The sequence below is a fragment of the Coturnix japonica genome, chromosome 1 (genome assembly GCF_001577835.2).
Source record: "Coturnix japonica isolate 7356 chromosome 1, Coturnix japonica 2.1, whole genome shotgun sequence".
NCBI lineage: Eukaryota > Metazoa > Chordata > Aves > Galliformes > Phasianidae > Coturnix > Coturnix japonica.
In genome coordinates this window covers 83,027,044-83,049,674 of record NC_029516.1, presented here as the reverse complement: position 1 = coordinate 83,049,674, position 22,631 = coordinate 83,027,044, and the positions used below count along the sequence as shown (strand labels likewise).

Sequence of the window (22,631 nt, the reverse complement as noted above, 5' to 3'; positions counted from 1 at the left end):
GAGAATGAGGCCTCACTGTGTGAGGGCAGGGTGAAGAGGACCACTTGGAATCATTTGGAAGGGGTGGTGCCTGGTGTTTATGTTTTTATTTTCCATGATTCAACAGAATTTTAGCAATTTGTCTCATTCTCTATGTGCCTTTCCTTGATATCTCTGTGGCAGGAAGACAGGGACTACTCTTAGCTCTTGCAGCCTGACTGCTTCTGATGGTGCATAAACGTGCCGGTACTTACACAAAGCATCACGTACTATGGCTTCCCTAGCCTTTGCAGGCATTTAGGAGCATATTATCATTTCCTCCTTCCACAAATGTACCACTCCACTCATTTGTGGTGGATTTTCCGTGCTGTGGCATTTTTGTCCCCTTAAACTTGCTAACAGCTGCAGATGAACCACTGCTTTGCTCAGAGAGGTTTTACAAACCACAAGACAGTCTGAGACTGAAACCTGGCTCCTATTTGCAGTCACTGCCCACATCTTCATAGAATCACGAGGTTGGAAAGGACCTACAAGATCATCCAGTCCAACCGTCCTCCCATTACTGTTGCTACCACAATGCACTAAACCAGCTCTTGTAGCTCCTCATCCAGATGCCATTCATTTGTGCTTTTGCAGAGGTGCCAAAAGAGCAAAACTAATAAGCTGGATTTTTTTTTTTCCCAAACATAAATGAGTAAAGTACAAGAATAAAGATGTTAGCCTGACCCTAGAAGATTAAAGAATACTCACCAAGAAAATGAGAAGAAGAATCTAGTGATAAGCCAGACATTTATCTGAATGGCAACACTGTCAGTCAGCAGTTTTCACTGTCTGGTGGCTATTATGTCCAGAGGTAGCTGGGGAATACCTTCCTTCCAGGCAGCTTCTGACTGAAATTTAGACAGACCTAACAGTATTAGTCAGTGCCTGTTGCGCACAGGACTTACAGCTGTGGAGCAGCAATGCACTGTGCAATTGCCTTGCTGATCTTCTCATCTTGTTTTCTAAGTTAAGTTAGATAAATGTATCACAAGGCCCAGGACATAGTAATCTAGCCACAAAACTCAAGCAGCATAGAAGCAATTTATTCAGTACCATGTTTCTTATTTAGATAGACTAAAGCAAACTCATCCCACTTTGTCATTTCACAGATGTGTAGGTTTTCTGAAGCCTTTCACAATATTAGAGCTGAAAATATATTAGTAAAAACAAGGCTTGAGGCAGCAGCAAGGTTCAAATCATTAACCAGCTGAGGTGCAAATTGGCATCCTTACCTCACAGGCTCACAGAGGACACCATAACTTGGTAGAATTATTCACAACGATTCAGCCTCAAACATCCAGAGCCTCAGAGGTGGGGATTTTTTTTTCCCTATTTCTTTTGAGATGACATGCTTACCACAATGCCCTGAGCCTAGTGTGTTGCCTCTTTGTTATCTTTCACAGTGACTAAAATAATGCATTTCCAGGAAAAAGTTCTATCATCCCCAGAGACAGAGAATCAAAGCAGAGAGAAAGAGAGACAAATTTCTTGCCTGAGACCACAAAACAGCAGCGAAGAATTAAATGCAAAAATCCTCATTTACTTTGACATCATCTTATTACTTCTTTAGGCTTCACTACAACATTTCCAAAAAATGTGTAAAATGTTGAAGTCAGAAAACAAGCAGGGATGCTCCTTTGACATAAAAGCGGGGTCTAAAGTGGAGATTTTCTGAAAGAATATGTAAATATTGATTGTTTTAGCTAGGATCACCATTTTAAACCTTAATGTTCAAAGTTGTGGCCAAGGCTTCAGAAAACAGTATATTATTTATCTAAATTTACCGTTGATTACTGTGCTGTCTATGTCCATTGAGTTTTCAAGTATTTCTATAAGACTAGAGACTTCACATTTCTTCCACAGTACAAAGGGAACCAAATACAGAAACTAGGACTCAGAGCTAGGATTTTAAGGAAAAAGGGAACACAAAACAAAAGCATCAAATGCTTTTTGAATAATCAGTGAGAATCAGCAATACTATAGTCAACTCATGTTGACAGAGATACTGGAAAGTGAAAAATGATTGAGAGAAGGGAACTTTGTATGAAGGCAGTAGGAAAAATGATGAGCGTAACTGTGGAAGCCCAGAATCAAATCACCACTCTGTCCATTCAAAGTTAGGCTGAGATAGATCCCCGGGCTATTCCTTGATATCACGAGGAATGGTGTTGATCTTCCAGATATGGGTCAAGCAAGAGCAACTGCATGCTGGCCAACTACTGTCACACCTTTGGAGCCAGTGTTGTTTAATCCAAATAAAGCAGCCACAGGATTTAAGGAGGAGCACATCCTCCTGAGATGGATGGGATCCCTCTGTACATATGTTTATCCTCATTACTAAGGAGAAGACAGAAAATCAGCAAGGATCTTCTTGTTTGTTCCCTTTGCCTCAGAACAGAGGTTTGAGCACCTGATGAATACTCTGATGTGAAATCATTACACAAGCTAGCAATGAGGCTGATTAGTTTTCTAACACTTGCCATTGCAGGACTTTGTTGGCGTCACTTTTCTAAGCTTTTCACTGCTTTGGCTGACCCTTCCTGCCCTGGACAGCTGTCTCAGGCCAAAATGATGCTCAGGCTGAAGAGTGGGCCCAGCCTGGCCAACCTCACCAGGTGCTCAAATCAAATTTGTACCAAAACATTAAAGAAAAATATCCAAACACGTATCTATAACGGTTCTTACCCTCCACATACACTTTTGCTACTTACTGGCCAGTGATGGTGTGTTAGTCAGAATATGAGCACCACAGTGTCCCCCGAGTCTCCCGAACTATGGGAATGTGATGAGGGATTTGGAGTTGAGATCTGTTCCCATCGCAGCTGGGACAGTCCATGTGCAGCTTTACTTGCACAGCCCTGGAGAGCTTTCTGCTCAGCATTTGAAGGCATTTTTGAAGAGCAGCCTGCTGACAATTTCCATTTTATCCCTGAGCTTCTTGATGTCTAAGACAAGTCTCTTTGGCAGGTTAATATTTTTCTTTGTCCTTCGAGAATCTCTGTGCATTCCTAGCATCTACTTCAAGAGAATTTGCCCTTTTTTCCAGAGCTGGCTGGGGATATTGCTTCTTTTGCTTCAGAATAGAAGTCTCCAGCAGGTCCACACCTTTAGTACAAAAAAATTCCAGGCTTCAGTTAAAATGAAGTCCTGACCTTCTTACTCCTAGTGACTTCACCATTTAGTTCCCCCATCATATACAGTTTTTCCAATTTAAAGTAAGAATAAGAGTCACAGACCTGCATTCCAACTCACATCAAGTAAATCAATCAACCTCATGTGATCACTTCAGATATTTCCTACGATAACCTCATCTATACTGCTGGTGTTAGTCATGGAAACAAACTTCTGAGTAGTAGCACTCTCAGTTGGTTCACTGGCTGCTCAGTTAGATATACCTATACATTTTCATACCAATGACACAGTCTATTTTTGCTAGTGATTTTTAGTCTCGGTGACTGAGAAAATTTCCTGTGACACAAATCTCAGGAGTACTTCTCTCTTTAATAACATTAGAGAATTATTTGTTCATTTCCAATTTCAACTTCCCAATCTATCCCAGGAGGCCCCCTTTTAGCATCCCTTCCTAAAACAACTTTGGTCGTGACTAATCTACTTTACTCATATTATCACTGTTTTGGATTTTTTTAATATAATTTCTTAATATGAATTCACTCCTCCACTGCCTTTAAACTGCTATTACTGTAATTTCTGTACAGTTCATTTCCAACATGATTTCTCCTTGTCATGTAATAATCACTGCTACTCCACCTGGATGAGGTCAGTGTCATGTTCTGTTTTATGCTCAGCGTATCACCTGCAATTCAATTCCCTGGTGCAAATTACATACGCATGTCTGTGTGTTCCTACCCATGTAAGACAAAATTATTTGACTACTGCCAACTTGACTACTACCGTCAACTAGATTTCTTCCCCTTCTCATTGGTTCAGAGCAAATTCAGTCACATTCCACTAGGTCCGAGTTCTGCATTGATTACACTGTCCATCAGATAATGCCTCCACATAAAACATTTGCCATGTGAGCTCCAGAGATGGGACTAGTGTCTTGCCACTGCAGCTAGTAGCAATTGCTTTTTGCTACTTTCCTTTTTTTTTTTTTTTTTGAGATATGCTAATTCACAATTTGCACTTACGCACAATGGCTTTTTAGCTGCAAGCTGTTGTGTGATAGTAGTAGAAATTCTATGCCAGTTTACTTTTTTGAAATACCGAGTAAGTCAAACGAGACTCATGCATTTGCAAATAATTGTACAGATTGTATTACATCATTCTCCTTGTTATTCCAGCATTTGTAAAGGAAATACACAGTTTAGCTGGCACCAGTGCCTCCATGTGGTCATGGCTCCTTTGTTTTCTGGATGAGCAATCCAAGATAGCAGGTTACCAAAAGATTCAGTCTGTAATGCTTTTTCCAAGACATAAAGAAGCCTTCTAGGAACATACTCAATATGGCCCTGTTTATTTTCTGTGCATATTCTTTGTGAAATAAGAGAAAGAGGTAAAAAAGAGAGGGACATTAAATACTGGAGCACTGCAAGTCAGCAGTTTTCAGAGTTTTCTTGGGGCTGATGGTCAGGTTATTTCCTGCACACAAAGCAGGTTAAAAAAAGAAGTTCACCCTATGGGAAGACATTTTTTAACAAAAGCTGGTTATCTTTTCATCGATGTAGGCTCAACAGGAATAGCTTAACAGAGCACAAGGTGGGTTGAGGGGACTTTGGTTTTGGCTCGCTATAATCTGAACCTGTGAAGCTGAGCACTCACTATCAGCTGGGGAGCACTATGAATACCCCTAGTGTGCACTCACTGCTTAAAAGCCATTAGAAAATAAGCTGGTTTGCTGGGTGCTCCACGGCTGCTTGACAATCTGAACTCAAACATTAAGCAGGGACTATAGGGTGCTTCTCTTCAAAAGCACATTCCTGACCCAAGCTAACACTACTAATATTAATGCATCTACCAACAGATGACTACAGAACATAACAGTTACATAAAAATATTGGGAACAGAACACGGACACTAGATTTAGTATAATATACCCGCTCAGTACCAGAGCAGTAAGCACATACAGAGCTCCAGTTGCATTTTGCTTATTTGGCAGGCCATATTTGGCATACATGATTTTCTGAGAATGTGCTGGAGGGACAGTGACATCTGTAGCTAAGAACTAAGAATGTTACGTATTTAGTACATCATTTTTTCCATGCTTTAGCATCATCTTTACTTGTTCTTGTTCCCTCCTCTGTGCCCTACCCCAACCTGTTTCCTCTATCAAAATGAAAACAGTGATATCAATAGCTCCAACAAATTGCTGTACTGATGGTCAGTAATGACTACCAGCAGTTATTTTTTTTTTCTGCCATTACATCAGAACGAGAGGGGACTAAAATACTCACAGAAAGAAAAAAAAAAATAAAAATCCATTAGTTTGAGATGCAGTCCACAGTCTCTATCAGATAGGATTTCCACATGTGTATCAGCAATGCACATACTTACCTAAAGAAGGAAATGATTTGCAAGCAGTGTTATAATAGAAGAAATAGACTGTAATTTTGAGTTCACACACACACACAAAAGACATTTCAGATTACTCTTTCTGCATAAACTTTGCATTTTTCCCTCACTTGTCTGTCTAATAAGGTCTTTTGTAATATTTATATATAACGAAGTGCTCTGTTGATGGGAAATTGTTAAGAAATTAATGTTAAGGAAAAATATATAACTTTTTCTCTGTATGTTCACAACTTCACATGCACATCACCAACAAATAGGAGACTGTTTATACAATTATACAAGAACGACAATGATAAAGAATGTGACAGCAAGTGCAGCTGGTAGAGATTCATACCTGGAGGCAGATGGTGACCATGAGGGTATCATCGCTATGCACACATTAACTTGTCTGATGCAGGAGGAAACCCTAGCAGGACACTAATTTCTGTTGTTTGATTCTAATCTGCCTGATTTAAATATGTCAAGCAAGCTGAAGACAAAGGCAGGCATCCAGGTCTGAGTTTCTCACTGTCTCACTCAACTCATCTTTTTTTTCCACACAGCACTCTTCTCACACAAGGTGTGAAGTGAGTACAGGAAATATATTTCTGTATTAAGAACACTGTTCTGAATGTGGTCACTTGTTTTGTACAGAAGAGAGGGTTGTGTACTTCCTAGATTATAAATCTAATATAAAAGGGATTTTAGTTTTTTCTCCACTATTTTTCTTTCAGATATACACGTGGAATTCCAAAGTACAAGCCCAGCTAGATACAAACACTGTGACATATCAGCACTACTGGGACTGTGGCAGCAGTCAGGCAAAATCAAGTCATTATAGAATCACAGAATGTCCTGAGTTGGAAGGCACCCCCAAGGACCACCAAGCCCAAATCCCAGCTCTACACAGCACCACTCAAAATCCAAACCCTATGTCTGAGAGCTGTGGCCAAGCGCTCCCTGAACTCCAGCACTTGTGGCCATGCCCACTGCCCTCTGGTGCAGAATCTTTCCTTCACAGTAAAACAGAAAACTGAGAAGGAAAGGTCAAAAAGGAGGCCAGATCAGCACCAAGAAATTCAGGAAACTGTATTAACAAAACAATCAGAAAAATACATTGGAAACTCAAAGTAGGTATAGTGGTATATTGACAATTGAAGAATCTGGAAGAAGCAGAGCAAAAAGCCTCCTTATGCTGTTATTTCTACTGTTGCTGCTTTTTCAAGTTCACAGTGAGTCTGTGATTTGTAATACCATTTGCCTCTTTCTCTGAAAATATTACTGCTTATAAGTAAAATAAAGCAGCACCTGTTTTCTGTGGTGTAGCTAGAGCAACCATTTCTTGGTTATATACAGAGCTTTAACAATGTGTGCATCTGAGACAGCCTCATTCAAAAGTAGCAGGACAATGTGTCAGAGGCACTTTGTTGTTCTGTATCTGAAGCAAGTAAAATCATCAATAACCAAGTTTGTTTGAAAAGCCTTGCTGAATAAAAAAAGGTGCATGCTTTTATGGCTCCCCGCTGCTGTGAGAGAGTATCACAAAGTAGCACAGAAACAATGAAGGGGGGGAAACTGTTTACAGTGTTTTTGCAGAATAATGCAAGACAGATGTCACTGCAGATCATATAAGATGATGCATATTGTACATTTATATTTGGTAGGTATGCTTTGTTTTGTAAGCACCGAAGCACAGCAGTGGTTTACGATCAAGAGAATCAAGTGAATGATTCATTTCCTATTACGTACTAGCTGACAAAATAAAGGAGACTTAGATTAAGCATGGCTTTCAGGGGAAGTCCAGTGAAATACACTAGTAAGTTCCAAATCAAATGACTATTTGAAAGTTACTGTTTTTACAAAAATAAATATTTCTTCTAAAAAATTGATTGATAAGAACTAGGACGTGCTAAAGCAACTGAATAGAACTGCCTTTGATTCTAAAAGGGAACAAAAGAGAACTGGATGCTAAAATAATTAAAGATAAAAATCAATAAAATGAGAAAACTAAAGCACCAGAGCATGGGTGGGATGATAAGGAAATAAAGAGAAAAGTGGATAAGAGTAAAAAATCATTGATAGCACAAATGTGAACTATTCCAGAACAAACAGTTGAGCACTTGGTTCAGTCATAAGCTCCTCACTGACCTCCAGTGCATGAAAGATGCATACAGATTATACAGACACCAAGCCAAGGAGGAATTCAATGACACATGTTTGCTCCATATGCACTTCGATGTCAGACTCCATTCTGTCAGACTGCCCCTCTGCTGCCATCTGTCACACAGCAACAACATGTAAAGGGATATCAGTGGGCAGGTTCTACCTCTACTGCCATAGCACCAACATCTGCCTCTGCCATCATGGGACAGCATAATAAAATGAGAGACATTACTTTTGGAGTAGCTCTCCTTTAACTGTAGCTTGTTCACCTACAGGTTACAAAATGTACAGGACTATTTTTGCTATTACACAAATCATATCCTCCCACATGAATATATATATGTACCATACATGGTAGGATATGATTTCTACAGAATGTGTGTGTGTATATATACATGCCTATATATACATACATACATTTATTTTTTGTCAGAATGTGCAAATAGCTCATTCCAATGCCCATTTCTTCTCAGTAGCTCTTTCGCAATGTTTTCTTAGCCTTTTTTCACAATTCCACATAAGAATACATGGAAGTTTGTAATCTAAAACATCTGCTTTGCTTAAATTTTCTTTGAGACAAAATCCACATAGGCACCAAAAGCATGCAGTTAAGGAAAGAAGCATGGTAAATATATAAACTTCCTCAAATTGATTATTTTTCAGACCAAGTTCCTGCAAAAGACAAAATACACAATTTGGACTATTCTTTGGATTACATCTGTGTGCCTTCCCCTGTTACAAAACCAGCATGACAGAAAACATCTAAATGATTTTCTTGTTCTCAAAATACTCAACAGATCGACTTCTGAATTAAATCCAGGTGGGAGGCTGTCTCACTCCAATTTATTGGAGGGAGGGGAAGTTATTTGATATACGCATACCCAACATGAGATTAAGAAACAACAGTTCAAATGTTGGTCCGACCAGTTTATTACAAATCTTAATCAGGGAGATGGGGAAGTGGAAGACAGGCACTGTGATGAGTTAGGGTGATGGGGAAGGAAAGGCGGGCAATAGAAAATTCTTTTTGCTTTACAAAAGAATTATGTAAAGCAGGGATAGTCACCACCAGGATCTAGCAGCAGTCCTGTTGCATACCATCCTGATGGTCCAAGGCAAAAGAGCAGGAGGAGAACAGCAGAAGAGCAGCTAGTCCTAGGCAGCAAACAGGTAGCAGGAAGAAGCAGCAGGTCTCAGGTAGCAGGCCCAGGAGAGTCCATGGATGTTTCTGATGCTGAGAGAGGAGTTTGGAGTGCTTCCCGTATAACAAAATCTTGTCTTTCCCCAGTCAGGATCAGAAATAAAGGTAGCCAGTGACAGAATGAATGGAAAAAGCAGTCAGTCACACAATTAAGTATGGAGTTGCAACAATCATGCCTGCTCTCAGTCCCTAGCTGTCTTGTTTCCCTCTGTCAATCCCCTTCTCCAAGCTACTCTGTTTTCCTCTGACTGCTTCTTCACAGACTTCCTCACCTCAGAGACCTGTGTGTCTTAGCCCTAGAACCAAAGGCTTCCTTTCTGAACATCCTCACAGGCCCATGGCTTGGCTTGTCACATCTTCCTCCTGTCAAAGACTACTCCCTTAGGAGTGCTGTCAGGTCACTATAACAGTTATCACCTGTTGGCAGCTTGGATATGGTCCAAAAGCTGACGTGAATTACAGATAGCTAAAAAGACAAAAACTATGTATCTGAAACTTCCTATCACTTGTACTGTGACCATAATACATTTAAAAATGAGCAGAAAAAAAGTAAAGTCATAGAATCATGGAATGGCTCGGGTTGGAAGGGACCCCAAGGATCATCATGTTCCAAACCCCCTGTCATGAGCATGGGCACCATGTTTTTCAGACCTGTCCAATTATTATACTCCAGAGGAAGCCTCAGACAGGGCTTCCCAACACAGTCATGCCCCTAAATTTTATTTCCTGCATCTGCATTAGGTCTTACTATTCCACATTTCATATGGTGCAAGAGAATCATGAGAAGTTCTTGAACTGCACACTAAAAATCACAAGACATTTGGTGTGCACTATGGTCATAGGAAATAGATTGCTCCACAACTTAACTTCATTCAGGTTTTAAGCAATGTTATCCTGAGGTCTGGCTGCAATAGTCCAGCTTCTGAATAAAAGACTCAAATCAGTGTAGTTGTAGCTCTGGTTTAGACCCAACTGGGCAGTTCTCTAAGAAACAAGACATCTTTCTGCTGTTTTAGAGGCTTCCAGAAACAACTCCATGACAGCACCCTGGCTACGAAAAGTCCAGGCTGACATGGAGAGCAAAAAAGGGTGCTGAACTACACCAATTATGTACTGCCAACTAGAGGCCAGCAGAACTGGGAAACCACTCACTACTGAAAACATGCTGTCTGTTTCACTAGAGCTACAAGATGGTTTTCCAACTAGCATCACTGAAAACCTCTTTTCGCTAATTTTAAGCCGTCACTTTTTTCTCCCATAGGCTGTATTCATGATGAGGTACAGATGATATGAAGAGGCTGCACACAGCTCTGAAGTAGTCACCCACCACTGACATTTAGCAGGAATGGCTCCACTTGGTATGAATGAACTAGGTACTGCAGGTACTTTCCATGAGCCAAGGAGTTGTTCTTAATGCCTTTGTGCTGCGACTGATAGGAAAGCCTGGAATAGCATCAGTATGTGCCAGCCCATGCCTATCTAAAGCTGATAAAGGGAACTGCAATTAAAAGGCACAGAGGGATCCTCATGCCTGAGAACTCCTCCAACAACTAGCAGACAAAGACCATTCAAAGCGCACACTTAAATATGTTTTGGTGCTGCATTAGTGTTTTAAAAAGGTTTCACAAGCCCAATATACAGAAACAGAAATTAATCAATCAGTATTTTTACCTAGAACAAAACTCTTTTATTCCTGTATTTCTGCCAGATAGTCCTTCTTTGTTTTAGGGTTCTTTGATCTAGTATTAAGTGTAGAGGTTGGTGGCCCTGCCTGCAGCAGTGGGGGTGGAACTTAATGATCCTTGAGGTCTCTTCCAACCCAAGGCATTCTATGACTCTATGACTTCCTGGTTTCCATCTTGAAAATGGGAAGAGAATCTAGATGCTAAGGTGGACAAAGAAGTGATACATTTCCACCAAGTCTTTTACTCTGTCACAGAAACCTATCAGTTATGGATGTGTGGGAAAATGGCACATATCTCAGAGCCCACTCTCAAATCAAAATCAAATGTGTATTTCTCCACCTCAGCCTTTGCAACTTTCAAATGCTTTAACAGCTGTACTGATATTTACAGAAAGAGAGGAACTGGTGACTTAAACAGGTTGCTCCCCTGGCTCCCTTCAGTGTTAGGATAGACAAAGGCTTTTCTTGGCCAGTTTAGAGTATTTTGCTGTCCTGCTCTGCATAAGGTCTGAGATTTGCTAGATCAAGGACAGGTTCAAGTAACTGAGTATAATTCATAGTTGAGCTGGTATAGACTGATGGTGCCTACACAGTTAATAGCCCATAAATGTAGCTTGTGGTTTGTAATTCTGATAGATTTTCTCTGGTGAGACAGAATGGTCCATCACAGGTGCGTTCAGATGCAGTGGTGTGAACCTGAAGTTTTCAGTCTGCAATACAAAGAAAAACACAGACCACTGTATTATGTTGAAGAATGTTTTGCAACCTCTGTAGAGGCCAACAAAACCAAACAAAACAGGAGCAGAAGATATCCAGCAGGCAACATCAGTTTTACAAAGGAGCTGCAAAGGCATTTCTCTAAACTCCACAGGCAAAGGGGTAGGGCATATAGGTTGAAACCTGAGTTTGCAGAGAGACAAAGTCTGAACAGGACAACTTTTTCAATCTCTTTTTCTTAATGAGATTGAAAACAAATGTTGAAGTATCAGAATTTTCAGCAAAATGGGTCATAATGACCAATGTTAACTTCTCTGACAGAAAAAAATGACCAGGTGTTCCAAAGTAGGCACTTAAACTTACTAGAGGTTTTTATTCTGGTCTCAGCAGCTCCCACTCCCGTGAGTCAAATCGTGCAGAATACCATATGAGTAAAGGAAATTAATCATTTTGACTTCAGGGATCCATTTGACTAGTTTACAACAAACAAAGCACACAGCTATTAATTTTACCATGAGCAGAAAACTAAACATGAAATAATTGTGCTTTAGGGGTGCATTAGGTGAGGCAGGAACCTTGAGGAGAGAGTAGCATATTATCATGCTGTAAAATATGTATCAGGACACCCTAGAATTAGAGAGGAAGTAAAACTTGCAGTGGTAAATTTAACACTGCTGTTTCTTAGCTTGTGCATATCAGAACTACAACTTAAAATATAACAATTTTATTGCTGCTTGTGTTGCTAATAGGGCATAAGGAACTGCATTGTTTTCCCTCATTCTGAACACCTGTCTGTTTCCATCACATCTTCAATCACACAGGTTTCTGTCATCAAGGGCAATAAGTACTCTTAAGCAAAAGATTGGAGCTAAGATTAACAGTGTGAAGCAGCATTGTGAACATACGAACACTGAAGAGATCTAAAATTCAGCTTGAACACTGGCATTGCAAATGTAATTTACAGTATCCTTAAGCAGGTAATACATTACTCCATTCTCTGTCTAGTTCTTAAGCAATTACTCAGATACTCTGAGTAATAGTTATGACCACCCAAATGATAGGCACCCTGCCAGACACACCATTTCTCATTCCACCCTCCCAGCACATATGGAGATATGTTGGATTTTTGTCAGAGCAGACACATGTTGCAATGAAATGACATGTTTTGGTGAAGAAAAAGGCAAACGTGCACACGCAACAACAAAGAAAAACCCCATACACAACCCCCCCACCCAGAAAAAGACATCAAAGCACTAAAAACAAAGCCTACTTACCACAGTCTGCACTGGTGACTGATGTGACTTCTTCCGTAGTCGGGAGGCTGGAAGAAATATACCAGGAAATCAAAATGGTTTCTTGGGACAAGATACACAGCTGTTATATCCAGAGTTCTTCCCTAGCTGCCCTCAGCAGCTGAAGGACTTTTCATTTTAATATCTCGCTGGTTAAGTTCTCACCTTTTATGCTCTGCTCCTGAATGTGCTATTGTTTTATTCTCCCCTTTGCTGAAACATTTGTTTCTCTGGGAGACGTGGTTGAAATCACTCAGTTAGGTGTACTTTTCTGAAGGGGAATAATGGGCCAGGAACCCACCTAAGCATATTTTCCCCTCTCTTTGCCTGCCCCTAAGGAGCTCTTCAGTGTGCAGCAGTGATGTGTTTCTGTCAGAGTTCTACAAGAACTAGTGTCTCTGCAGCTGACAGCGGCTGTCCTTTTGTTTTCTTCTCCTGCCTTCTCTGCTCTTTCATTCTTCCCTCAAACGCCCTCTTTCCAACCCCATCACTTCATCTGTTTAGACCTGATTCACTAATTACATCCACAACCTAATATTCAAAATGGGGGGAATAATCTGAGCAACACTAAGCACAAAGAACCTTAGGAAAGCAATAAAGGTTGAACCTATGCAATTGAGAGTAGTAGGGTGCTCTGATGCTCTACGGATTGCCTCTACTTACAGTTGACCCCCTTCTAAGTTGCTTTCTTCTAATTCTTCATACCCTTCTCTCCCAAAACACCCCTGCTTTCAGTTTCTTTCTTTCAAACCTCTTGTTTTCTCTCCCTCCAATTCACTTAGGCTTTTACTCCATCTGTACTTCTTCACAGCCATCTCAAAAGTGGGAAAGCATCATATGAGTTCTCATTATCAGCTTATTCAGCATGAGCCAACTCAGTGCTGATGAAATCTACACAGACTGAGAAACTATCAATGTACCATAGGGAAACACGCATTTGACCTACTCTTACACTTGCTCAAGGGGAAAAATAGAATTGCAAGGATAGGGGAAGGATGACTTGTGACTGGCCATTAGGACTAGTGTTTAAACTAGTCTTTAAACTCTTCACTTATGTGTAGACTTTTATGTTGTTAAATTCAGAATGATCAAAATAATTTAAAAAAACTCAAAATCCACCCTACTCTATCATTTTCACCCTGAATAATTCTTTTCCTTATATGTAATACATTAATAGTACAATAACAATGACTCTTAAAAAACTTCAGGCTTGTTTTAAAATTCCATCCTCCTGTTTATTATTTCCAAAGGGTCAATACATCATATACCAGCATTCTCCTCAATCCTTGCCCCCCAAATCACTCTCAGCCATAAGGTACACATCCTGGTGCCTGCACTTAGTCTGTGATGGAATTTAAAACCTTTCAAGCTCATCAAATTACTTACCCCTGCACCTTAAAATCAAGCATAAGGTCACTCCAGCACCACAGACAACAGCAAGACTTGCAGGCAGTCCGATCAGGAGATATTGGAGCTCAGAGGAATTGTCTGTGGTGAGAAAAGAAAGCCAGTTATAGAGCTAGATATCATTATCATATAGTCAGTGGATACTGATATCTAACTTAATCAGAAAACTCTCTACCCCTATAGCTCCAATGAGAGACAGATGGGATGTCTAATTGACAACCTGCAAAAGGAACTGCTTCGCTCACCCACTGTGTACAAACATCCATTTTCAACCCATACATCTGCATGGGGTCCCTTTGTACAGGTGATACTAAAAGTGTATCAGCAGAACTGACCAGACATCCCTCCAGACTTTTGTAACTAAAGACTGGTCTGTGTTAATTTCCATCCTTTGCGCCTCCGCTGAGATATGTTGGTGGTACAAGCACTATTTAGATTTTCTTACAAACTTTGCTGGCAGAGACATATCAGGTTCAGCAAAGCCAGCTGGGAAGATAAATTTTACCCTTTAGTACCTTAGGCTCTGGGAAAGTTTGCTCAAGAGTAACACACAGCCACTCTCCACTTTCTCCAGACCATCAGCACTGTGGGGAAGTGGAAAAATTCAGCTCTGGGGGATCAAAGTTTCACATCAAAAACGAATCAGTTACTGCAGAGAGAGCTTCTCAGTCATCACTAATTAAACAAGGATCACTGAAAGAGAATAAGGAGCTCTTGTAACTTAAAATGGGGATGCAAGTAAGATTCACTGGAAACTTCCTCATACCATGCTGTGAAACATTTGGTTTCAGTTGACTAACTCTGAATTACTAATTTCTCTATCAACATGTACAAGAACTTTGGCATTTCACCACTGAACAATCTGCCAAGCCCTGGCATTCAGTGAAAACAGCTGCAAAGAAAACCACAGTGACAAGAGTATGATGAAGAGCAATTACAGAACGATGTTCTTTACATGACAGATCCAGGGAGAGAGTCTGGTTCACAGCTGGATGGGTAACCAGGCAGGTGACATTAGGATACGTGCTGTTGACCCAGTTTATGTAGCTGATCCTGGTCACTGTTCCGTTGAGGTGGTGGACATCTTTCTCAACACTGTAATTACTTCCAGGGATCCAGGAGATTTTAGCAGCTGGTTTTCCAGCAGTAGCTTGGCAAACAGCCACTCTGTTCTTGTCCGAGGTCAGAGACAATGTAGGAGGGACTGTAGAAGAAGTAAATAGACTACAGTCATTATTCCAAGATCTCTAACTAAGAAACAAAAACAGTACTATTTCTTAGTTTTTGTGTGGCCAACTTAAGATGTTTTAAAACAATTCAGATAACTATCACCAACCATCTTAAGGGGAAAAAAATACATTAAAGTCCAAGGTAAATATCTCTAAAAATTGGTGGCTGCACTCTGAATTGTTGTTTCCTCACATTTTCTGGAAGATGACTATAACTGTAACAGCAGTTGAGATGTTGGATAGGGATGGATTAAATGAAGATTTAAAGCGTAGCAGTGCATATAATGAATAAAACACCATGGCTTGCTGAAGCTACAAGCTATGAAATTTGTAGTATGGATAGAAAGGAGGAACTGGAGAAATACTATTCTGCCTAAAGCCCAACAGTTTATGTTCTGCATTTAACAGAACAGATTCTGAAAGTAAGAAGAAATATATATATATATCAAGGGACAAAAATTAACAGTGGCAATTACTGATTTACAGAATAAGTTTCCCATAAGCCTTCTGAGTATCACTACAAATTAACTAAGGTTATGAGAACAAAAACTCCTCTCATAAGTAAAATGCTTCTTGCAATTTAAGGAAAGCTAAGACAAAAGGCTGTCTGATGCATTGCTTTTTTTTTTTTTTCCTAATACTTTCTCTTCCTGCCTTGATTGAAAATAGCCTAAAAACATTTTTATTTTAGTGATTCAGTCCTACAACTTTGAATGCTTCTGGAAGAGCTAAATGTTTCCAGATAACATCCCAAAATTCTTGCTTCCTTCCTATTTGATCCTCATCCAAACAAAGTACACAGTGTGTGCATTGGGAAGTTTGGCTCAGCTTTAAGTAGCAATATTTAATATTTAATATTTGCATTAACTTAATCAACAGTGTGCACTCCTGTTCATGTGAACATTCACACAGCATTCAAATTCCATGTTACGTCCAAAGAACTACATTCAGAATCAATTTAGACTGTTCATTTGGAGCATCTGAAAACAGTCCCTGTTCATGAGACAGAACAAAGAAAACACCTATCAACTGACTATTTCTCATTAAAACAGCCCTGTGTCTTTATATGGCTCCTTGCCCTCTCTAGTCATACTCAGTGTAGTTTTGTCTTTATCTGCAGTCTCAGCATGCATCAAAAATGAATTTGATCCTACAACAACATCTCAAATCTGGTTTGTGTCCACACAACAGTGAAAAAGCACCAGGTGTGTCTTACCTATGACAGTCAGAGAAAAGAAAAAAAGAAAATTCCCCTCACTGCTGACAATTTCACAGGTGTAATTTCCCTCATCATTCAGGTTCACAGGGAAAATACAGAGAGTTGGGTCAAGGTCAGGAGAGTATTTCCACATCATCCTCTCACTGCAGTTTAACATTCTTGTCTCATTGAGATCCTTTCTATAAGCCAAAAAGCAGGAAGTGCTGGATTTCATCTTCCATGTCACCATTACCAAAGTCAGCTTGGAAACTGATGGGCAATTCAACACAGCCTCATGACCAGCCTCCACATTCACCCTTCTATAAGCTACATGGGAAAAAGAGAAACAGAGAAAGAAAAAATAAATATTAAATATGATGCTTCAGCTTTTGTTGAGGCATATGTGGCTCTTGGCTTCACCATACTTAAAAATTTCTACTTATGTGCTGTACAAATCATCTTTGTGACCCTTCTCTGGACCCTTCCCAACATCTCTCTGTCTTTCTTGTACTGGAGACCCCAGTCCTGGGCACAGTACTCCAGATGGGGCCCTCACAATGGCTGAGTAGAGAGTGACAATCACCTCCCTCTCCCTCCTTGCTACCCCTCTTCTGATGGAGCCTGGGATACCATTTGTTTTCCAAGCTGCAAGAGCACACTGCTGGCTCATGTTAAGTTTTTCATCCACCAGGACAGCCAGGTCCTTCTCTATGATTAGCTGCTGCACCGGTTACAGTGTAAGAAAAACCTGGGATAGCAGTGGAACAGGAGCTGGACTCAATGATCCTTATGGGTCCCTTCCAACTCAGGATATTCTATGAACATATACCAATAAGGGTAAGACCCAAGATCACCTGGCATAGTAGTTGGTGTTATATGGGTACATATCTGTCTTTTTTTGCCAGAAACCATAGCTTTGCTGGTGTTTTCTCATCTGAACAGAAGATGGATCTTCAGATGATTTATGTTGGATCCCTATCAGAAATAATACTCTATGCCACTCTGCAAAGAACTGGATTATTTTGTCAGCTGATGTGACATTCTTCATACTGGTGAACTGTGAAATTTCAGTGTACCAGTGAGTCAGCAGTACAGAGTATCAAACAGCACTGAGGACAGCTTGAATCTTCCTCACTTACCTGACCCTCCAATCAGGTGGATCACCAAGAGAAAGACCACAGCCGGAACTGCCCATGTTTGAGTCATCTTCAGCAAAAGGAATCAGCCCTGCAGTAAAAGAAAGCAAAGGAAATGGAGGGAGGTCACAAGCTGTGGTGCAAGTCCCTTCATAGAAAACAGGAAGAAAAGCCTTTTTTTTTTTTTCTATGAAAGCAGAAGTTGTAAAAGGGATCCATGCCCAGTATCATTCTTACACGTGAAGGAAGAAAGCAAAAAATGCTTGGGAATCAAAAAGGATTTCTGTTTACAGACCAGTTTTAAAAACCCAAGATCTCATTTTCCAGTCATGTCCAGTCACTCACTACTCACAACCAGCTGGCACGCAGATAGCTACAGACCTCTTACTATTGCTTCACAGACTTACCTGCAGAAGAAAAAAGACACCACAAGAACAAAGATGCATATATCAAAGTCCTTTTGAAAAAATCAAGGTAGCAGCATTTATGGGAAAATTCAGGACCTAGACTCAGCTATTTAAAGGACTTAACCCAGTGAAATGATTTAAATCTTTGCCCTGCTTTTAATTTCTCAAAGGGTAACTCCACTTCTGCAGTAAAAGTGAAAGGTCAATTGCCTTTCTGTGGGAGATCACAGATATGAGCTTGCTTCTTGCTTTTAGAGATAAAGAGAGATGGGGAAGCATTTAGTAACTTAGATGGTTCCATAATTATGTATACTTCTTAACAAACTGTATCTTACAGATTGCTAGCTCCTTTTTGGCAAAAGAGCTGTTGTTTGAACACAGGCCTAGTAAGAAACATTGCAGGTACTTTCCTATAGTCAGTTAATCATACCTAAATAAACCCACATTTTTCTAGCATAGTTGTACTATACTGAAAAATACAGGTATGTATTCCCACAGTCAAAATACTATCCTTTTCTACTCTGATCTCAAGGCCTACAGCACCCTACTGCAGCTCCCACTGGCTTGGTCACAGCAAAGGGTTCCCAGCCACCACACCGTAACCCCACTGATGAGTGACAAAGCAGAGATCTCATTGTGTACCTGTTTGCATGACACCACAATAGTCGTATCCTAGCTGGGGTTTTCTGATGCTGCTGTCAAAATCAGCAGCCACAGTTTTGCCTCAAGGCTCCTTCCCACCTTCCCGTGAAGTTATCTGATTTTCTGGTACTCACCTCTGCATTTCCTCAAGCTCTTCTCAGTCCTTTCATTCTTCTCTCCTTCATACCATCATCTGTATCACTTCGGTCTCCCACACACAGCTAGAGATGACTGGAAAATTATGTTGTCATCCTATGGGAAGTACTGATATGTTGTTCTCATTCTTAAGTCAAACCCCAATATGCACCAAGCTAGCAAGTATCTTTGTGACACAGTTGATATAGAAACGTCATACGTGTTGCAACAAGACCCTCCTTTTGGGTAACTTATGGTCATGAGCTGCTTACACTCATATTACCCATATTTAAATACAAGGGTGTTTCATGGAAGGTACTGAGAAGAGGAAGGACATATACTTATGTCCTCCTATGTATGCAAAAATACATCAAGTAAAGAAAAGAAAAAATAGAACACTGCCACACTTGTGGAACTGAAAAAGAAACAAGTGCTACATTTGTGGTCTGAGTGCAAGAAGCAACAATGCTCACTTATACACAATGTGAGATGTATGCACATTCTCACAACAGCTCAATAGGTTTTCTGCACAGTTCTAACTAAACACCAATGTATCTGGATGAAAAGCTTTTATTACAACCTGAAAGTGCTGATGCAAGCACACTGACTGGTATGCTACAACTAACATGCAAGTTATGGGTAATGTAAGTCTTATATTCCCAAACTCTCAAATTTCATTTTTGTTCACTTTAAATCTTTGCCACAAATGACATAATTTTTGTGTTCTGTGTTATTCAGAATCATTGAAAAGGTTGCTTTTTCCTATAATTCAGATGAATTATACATGCAAAAGTTGCTTTCAGCGAGAAAGCTTATTTTTTTCTTAACAATGACAACGAAAGATTATTTTTGGCCAAAAATATGCCCTGAATTAGACCCAATTTGGAAATTGTTTCTCTGCCTCTTTAAAAAATAAAAAATTCCACTACAATGTTTATCAGCAAATTCAATATTCACCGGTGCTGATAGATCCATAAATATTCATAGACAGCATATTGTGACACTGGAGCTTGTCCCAGAGAACTATCATTTTTTACAACGCATACAAGTCATATATACATGGAGCTTATTTGCTCAAAAGAGCAGACATTAATGATTAAAAATGGGACCTTACGGAAAGAATAGAGAATATCACTCTGCTTAAATATTCATGTATGAAACACTGAATTTAGATTGTGATTTTTAAGTTTCACAATCCTCGACTGCTTACGCCTCTGAGCAAAAAGTAAATCTCAAAGTAGAACCCAGAAGGAGAAACCCAGCACAGCTGAATCCAATTCATTTAAAAGCAGCAAATGAATGTTTGTAGATTGTTTTGTGTCATTTCCTTTGATGGAATTAAAATGCCCCAACAACTACATTAAAATAAATTAAAGTTTTAACTCAGCCTCAATGGCGGTGGCTGGTATGAGACCCTGCAATGTGTGCGTCGCTCTCCTATTACCCTCCACACTGCTGCTCACACTCAGTTGCCTCTCATGAATGCTGAGGGGAAGGAAGTTGCTCTGTGTCAGCCTGGAGAAGGGACTTCCAGTTCTAGGAGCACAGGAGATGAAAGGCAGCTGTGCCAGCGCACTCTGGTCCTTGGACGCTCTTAGTCCTGGGGAGGAGAAATAAGATGTTAACACAGAGGTTTGTCCCAGTCAGAATACTGGTCCCAGCTTCCACGCACCAGGGAACAGCACTGGAACACCTTTAGCTCCTTCCTGGTTGTCCTCACAAGAGCAGAGAATTTACAGATCGCTCAGCTCAGGACCGTTTGTCCCAGATAGTCCCTGTTTTCTTTGCGCTGCTCACAGATTTCTTTCTGTTGATGCTCCTGAGATGATAGCATGCAGCCGATTTGTCTCACAGACAGACAGAGCTCCTTGCCTTCCTGTGACAGCTCAGTGAAAAGAAACCATCTGGTGGTGCATTCCCCCAGAGGAGGATGTGACATAGTTACACAAGTTAGGGAAATACCGCATTCAGACACAAGGAACAAAACACAGCCTCTGGTTGCCTTATACTACATATCAAATACAAGCTGCAAGCCCTGAGCTATGCAAAATGACATCTTAAAGTGGAATAGTAAAAGCCAAGTCCAACATAATGAAAATACATCTGATACAAAGTGAAGAAAGAAAAGGTGCAGCTCATAAAGAACTGATGCGAGCAGTGTGTCAGTCGTTACCACAAACCTTTGTAAATGTCACATGGCCACTGCCATGATTAAGAGGAAAATATGACTGCTTTGCAGTGGAATCACATTTTGAAGATTAGCGAAGACCTTCAGAAGTGTGTCCCTCCCTCTGGGCAAAGGAGGGGAGGAAGGGATGATACAAAGAGGAACCAGTTGCGTGCAGCTATGAGCCGCACCACAATGAGTCAAAAGGCAGAAGCCAGCCAGTGCTGTCTGATGTGAGAGATGCAGGGACAGCCCCACGCCAGCCTCCACCTTTAGCTGCTCTTTGGGGCCTCAGCAACTTTGTAAGATGGGATACCTCCTGATAACACACTGCAATAAAAAACAGCAGTTCAAATGGCAGTCTCAGAGTCTCCCTTTTCTCCTCCAAGTTTTCACAGCAGCCCTCAGACACTGGAGTCGTAGCAGTCACCTGTGGAGAAAAAGCAGCAGTGGTGTCTGTGTGTCTGCATTTTCTGTGCATCTTAGACACAAGCTATTTTCATGCAGCCTATTTGATGCATAGGAAGTTTTGCAGAAGGTATGAGAGCACTCTGCAGCCCTCACTCAGAGGACAGACTCTGTTCAACTGGTGTCTCCAGCTGTTCCCAGGTTATGATTGAATTCTTCATGTCCCTCAGATGAAAATGAAGCTATAAAATACAGGAAACCTTCGTATCCTCTGGAAATAAGACAAATCCCATAGAATTATAGAATCGTTTGAGTTGGATGGGAACTTCAAAAGTCATCCAGTCCAACTCCCCTGCAATGAACACCTGCAGCTGTATCAAGTGCCCATCCAGCCTGACCTTGGGTATCTCCAGGGACGAGGTATCCACCACCATTCTGGGCAACCTGTTACAGTGCCTCATCTTCCTTAATGTAAAAAACTTCTTCTTTATATCCAGTCTAAATCTCCTCTCTTTAACTTTGAAACCATTTCCCCTTGTTCTATCACCGCAGACCCTGCGAAAGAGTCTGTCCCCTTCCCTCTTACAGACACTCTTTAGATACTGAAAGGCTGCTCTCAGGTCTCCCTGGAACCTTTTCTTCTCCAGGCTGAGCCCTAGCTCTCTCAGCCTGTCCTCATAGGAAGCTGTTCCATCCCTTGGTTGCTTTTGGTGGCCCTTCTCTGGATGTGCTCCAACAGATCCATGTCTTTCCTGTACTGAGGTCTCCACATCTGGACACAGCACTCCAGGTGAGATCTCACCAGCTCAGAGTAGAGGGGCAAGATCACCTCTGTTGACCTGCTGGCCATGCTTCTTTTGATGCAGCCCAGGATACAGTTGTCTTTCTGGGCTGCAAGGGCTCATTGCTGGCTCATGTCTAGCTTCCCATCCACCAGCACCCCCAGGTCCCTTTCAGCAGCACTGTGCTCAATCCTTTCATCCCTCAGCTTCTGCTGATAGTGGGCATATGTGAAAAGAAATGGAAAGAGCTGTTTATTCTCAGAAACTGAGATGTATTCGGGGGCTAGGGGAGGCTACATATTCGCTCTGTCTTTAGTTACTGTCTGTAACTACCTGCTGCTTGCTACTTCAAGTGGCACTGGGTAGATGGACCTATGGTTTGACTTCATAGACTTCTGGTGTTTTTATTCTCTGAAGGATTTCCTAACACTGATAATGCACCCATGAAGTCCCCTCCCAGCACAGCAGAAGTTTGTTAGCACTGTTAGAGAATGGAGGATCTTCAGTTTCTGTTCAAACTCCCTTTCTGTC

The 22,631-nt window shown here is 40.8% G+C and overlaps 1 protein-coding gene across 4 annotated transcripts; it reads right to left on the bottom strand.

The window, feature by feature from the left end:
• Positions 1-1,047: 1,047 nt before the first annotated feature.
• On the bottom strand, positions 1,048-21,227 carry LOC107322167 (cell surface glycoprotein CD200 receptor 1-B-like). 4 transcript variants are annotated; one of them, XM_015879905.2, is made up of 9 exons: positions 20,416-21,227; positions 20,188-20,343; positions 18,743-18,860; positions 17,563-17,650; positions 16,442-16,750; positions 14,952-15,200; positions 13,976-14,077; positions 12,572-12,618; positions 1,048-11,290 (listed from the first exon to the last, which is right to left on the bottom strand). In XM_015879905.2, exons 4-9 carry the CDS (start codon positions 17,627-17,629, stop codon positions 11,174-11,176), a joined length of 891 nt encoding a protein of 296 aa, XP_015735391.1. In that variant the 5' UTR covers positions 17,630-17,650; positions 18,743-18,860; positions 20,188-20,343; positions 20,416-21,227; the 3' UTR covers positions 1,048-11,173. The 4 variants fall into 4 exon arrangements, with proteins under 4 accessions (XP_015735391.1, XP_032304257.1, XP_032304256.1 ...); XM_032448366.1 differs by having other exon boundaries at positions 20,437-21,227; XM_032448365.1 differs by having other exon boundaries at positions 20,188-21,227.
• Positions 21,228-22,631: the final 1,404 nt, after the last annotated feature.

Excerpts from the sequence above, each read along its gene's own strand:
- LOC107322167 (XM_032448365.1), bottom strand. The coding sequence starts at position 17,629 with ATGACTCAAACATGGGCAGTTCCGGCTGTGGTCTTTCTCTTGGTGATC. Across the intron at positions 15,201-16,441 it reads CTTTTCTCTGACTGTCATAG|TCCCTCCTACATTGTCTCTG; the intron begins GTAAGACACACC and ends CTTCTTCTACAG. Across the intron at positions 12,619-13,975 it reads CTTGATTTTAAGGTGCAGGG|CCTCCCGACTACGGAAGAAG; the intron begins GTAAGTAATTTG and ends TATTTCTTCCAG.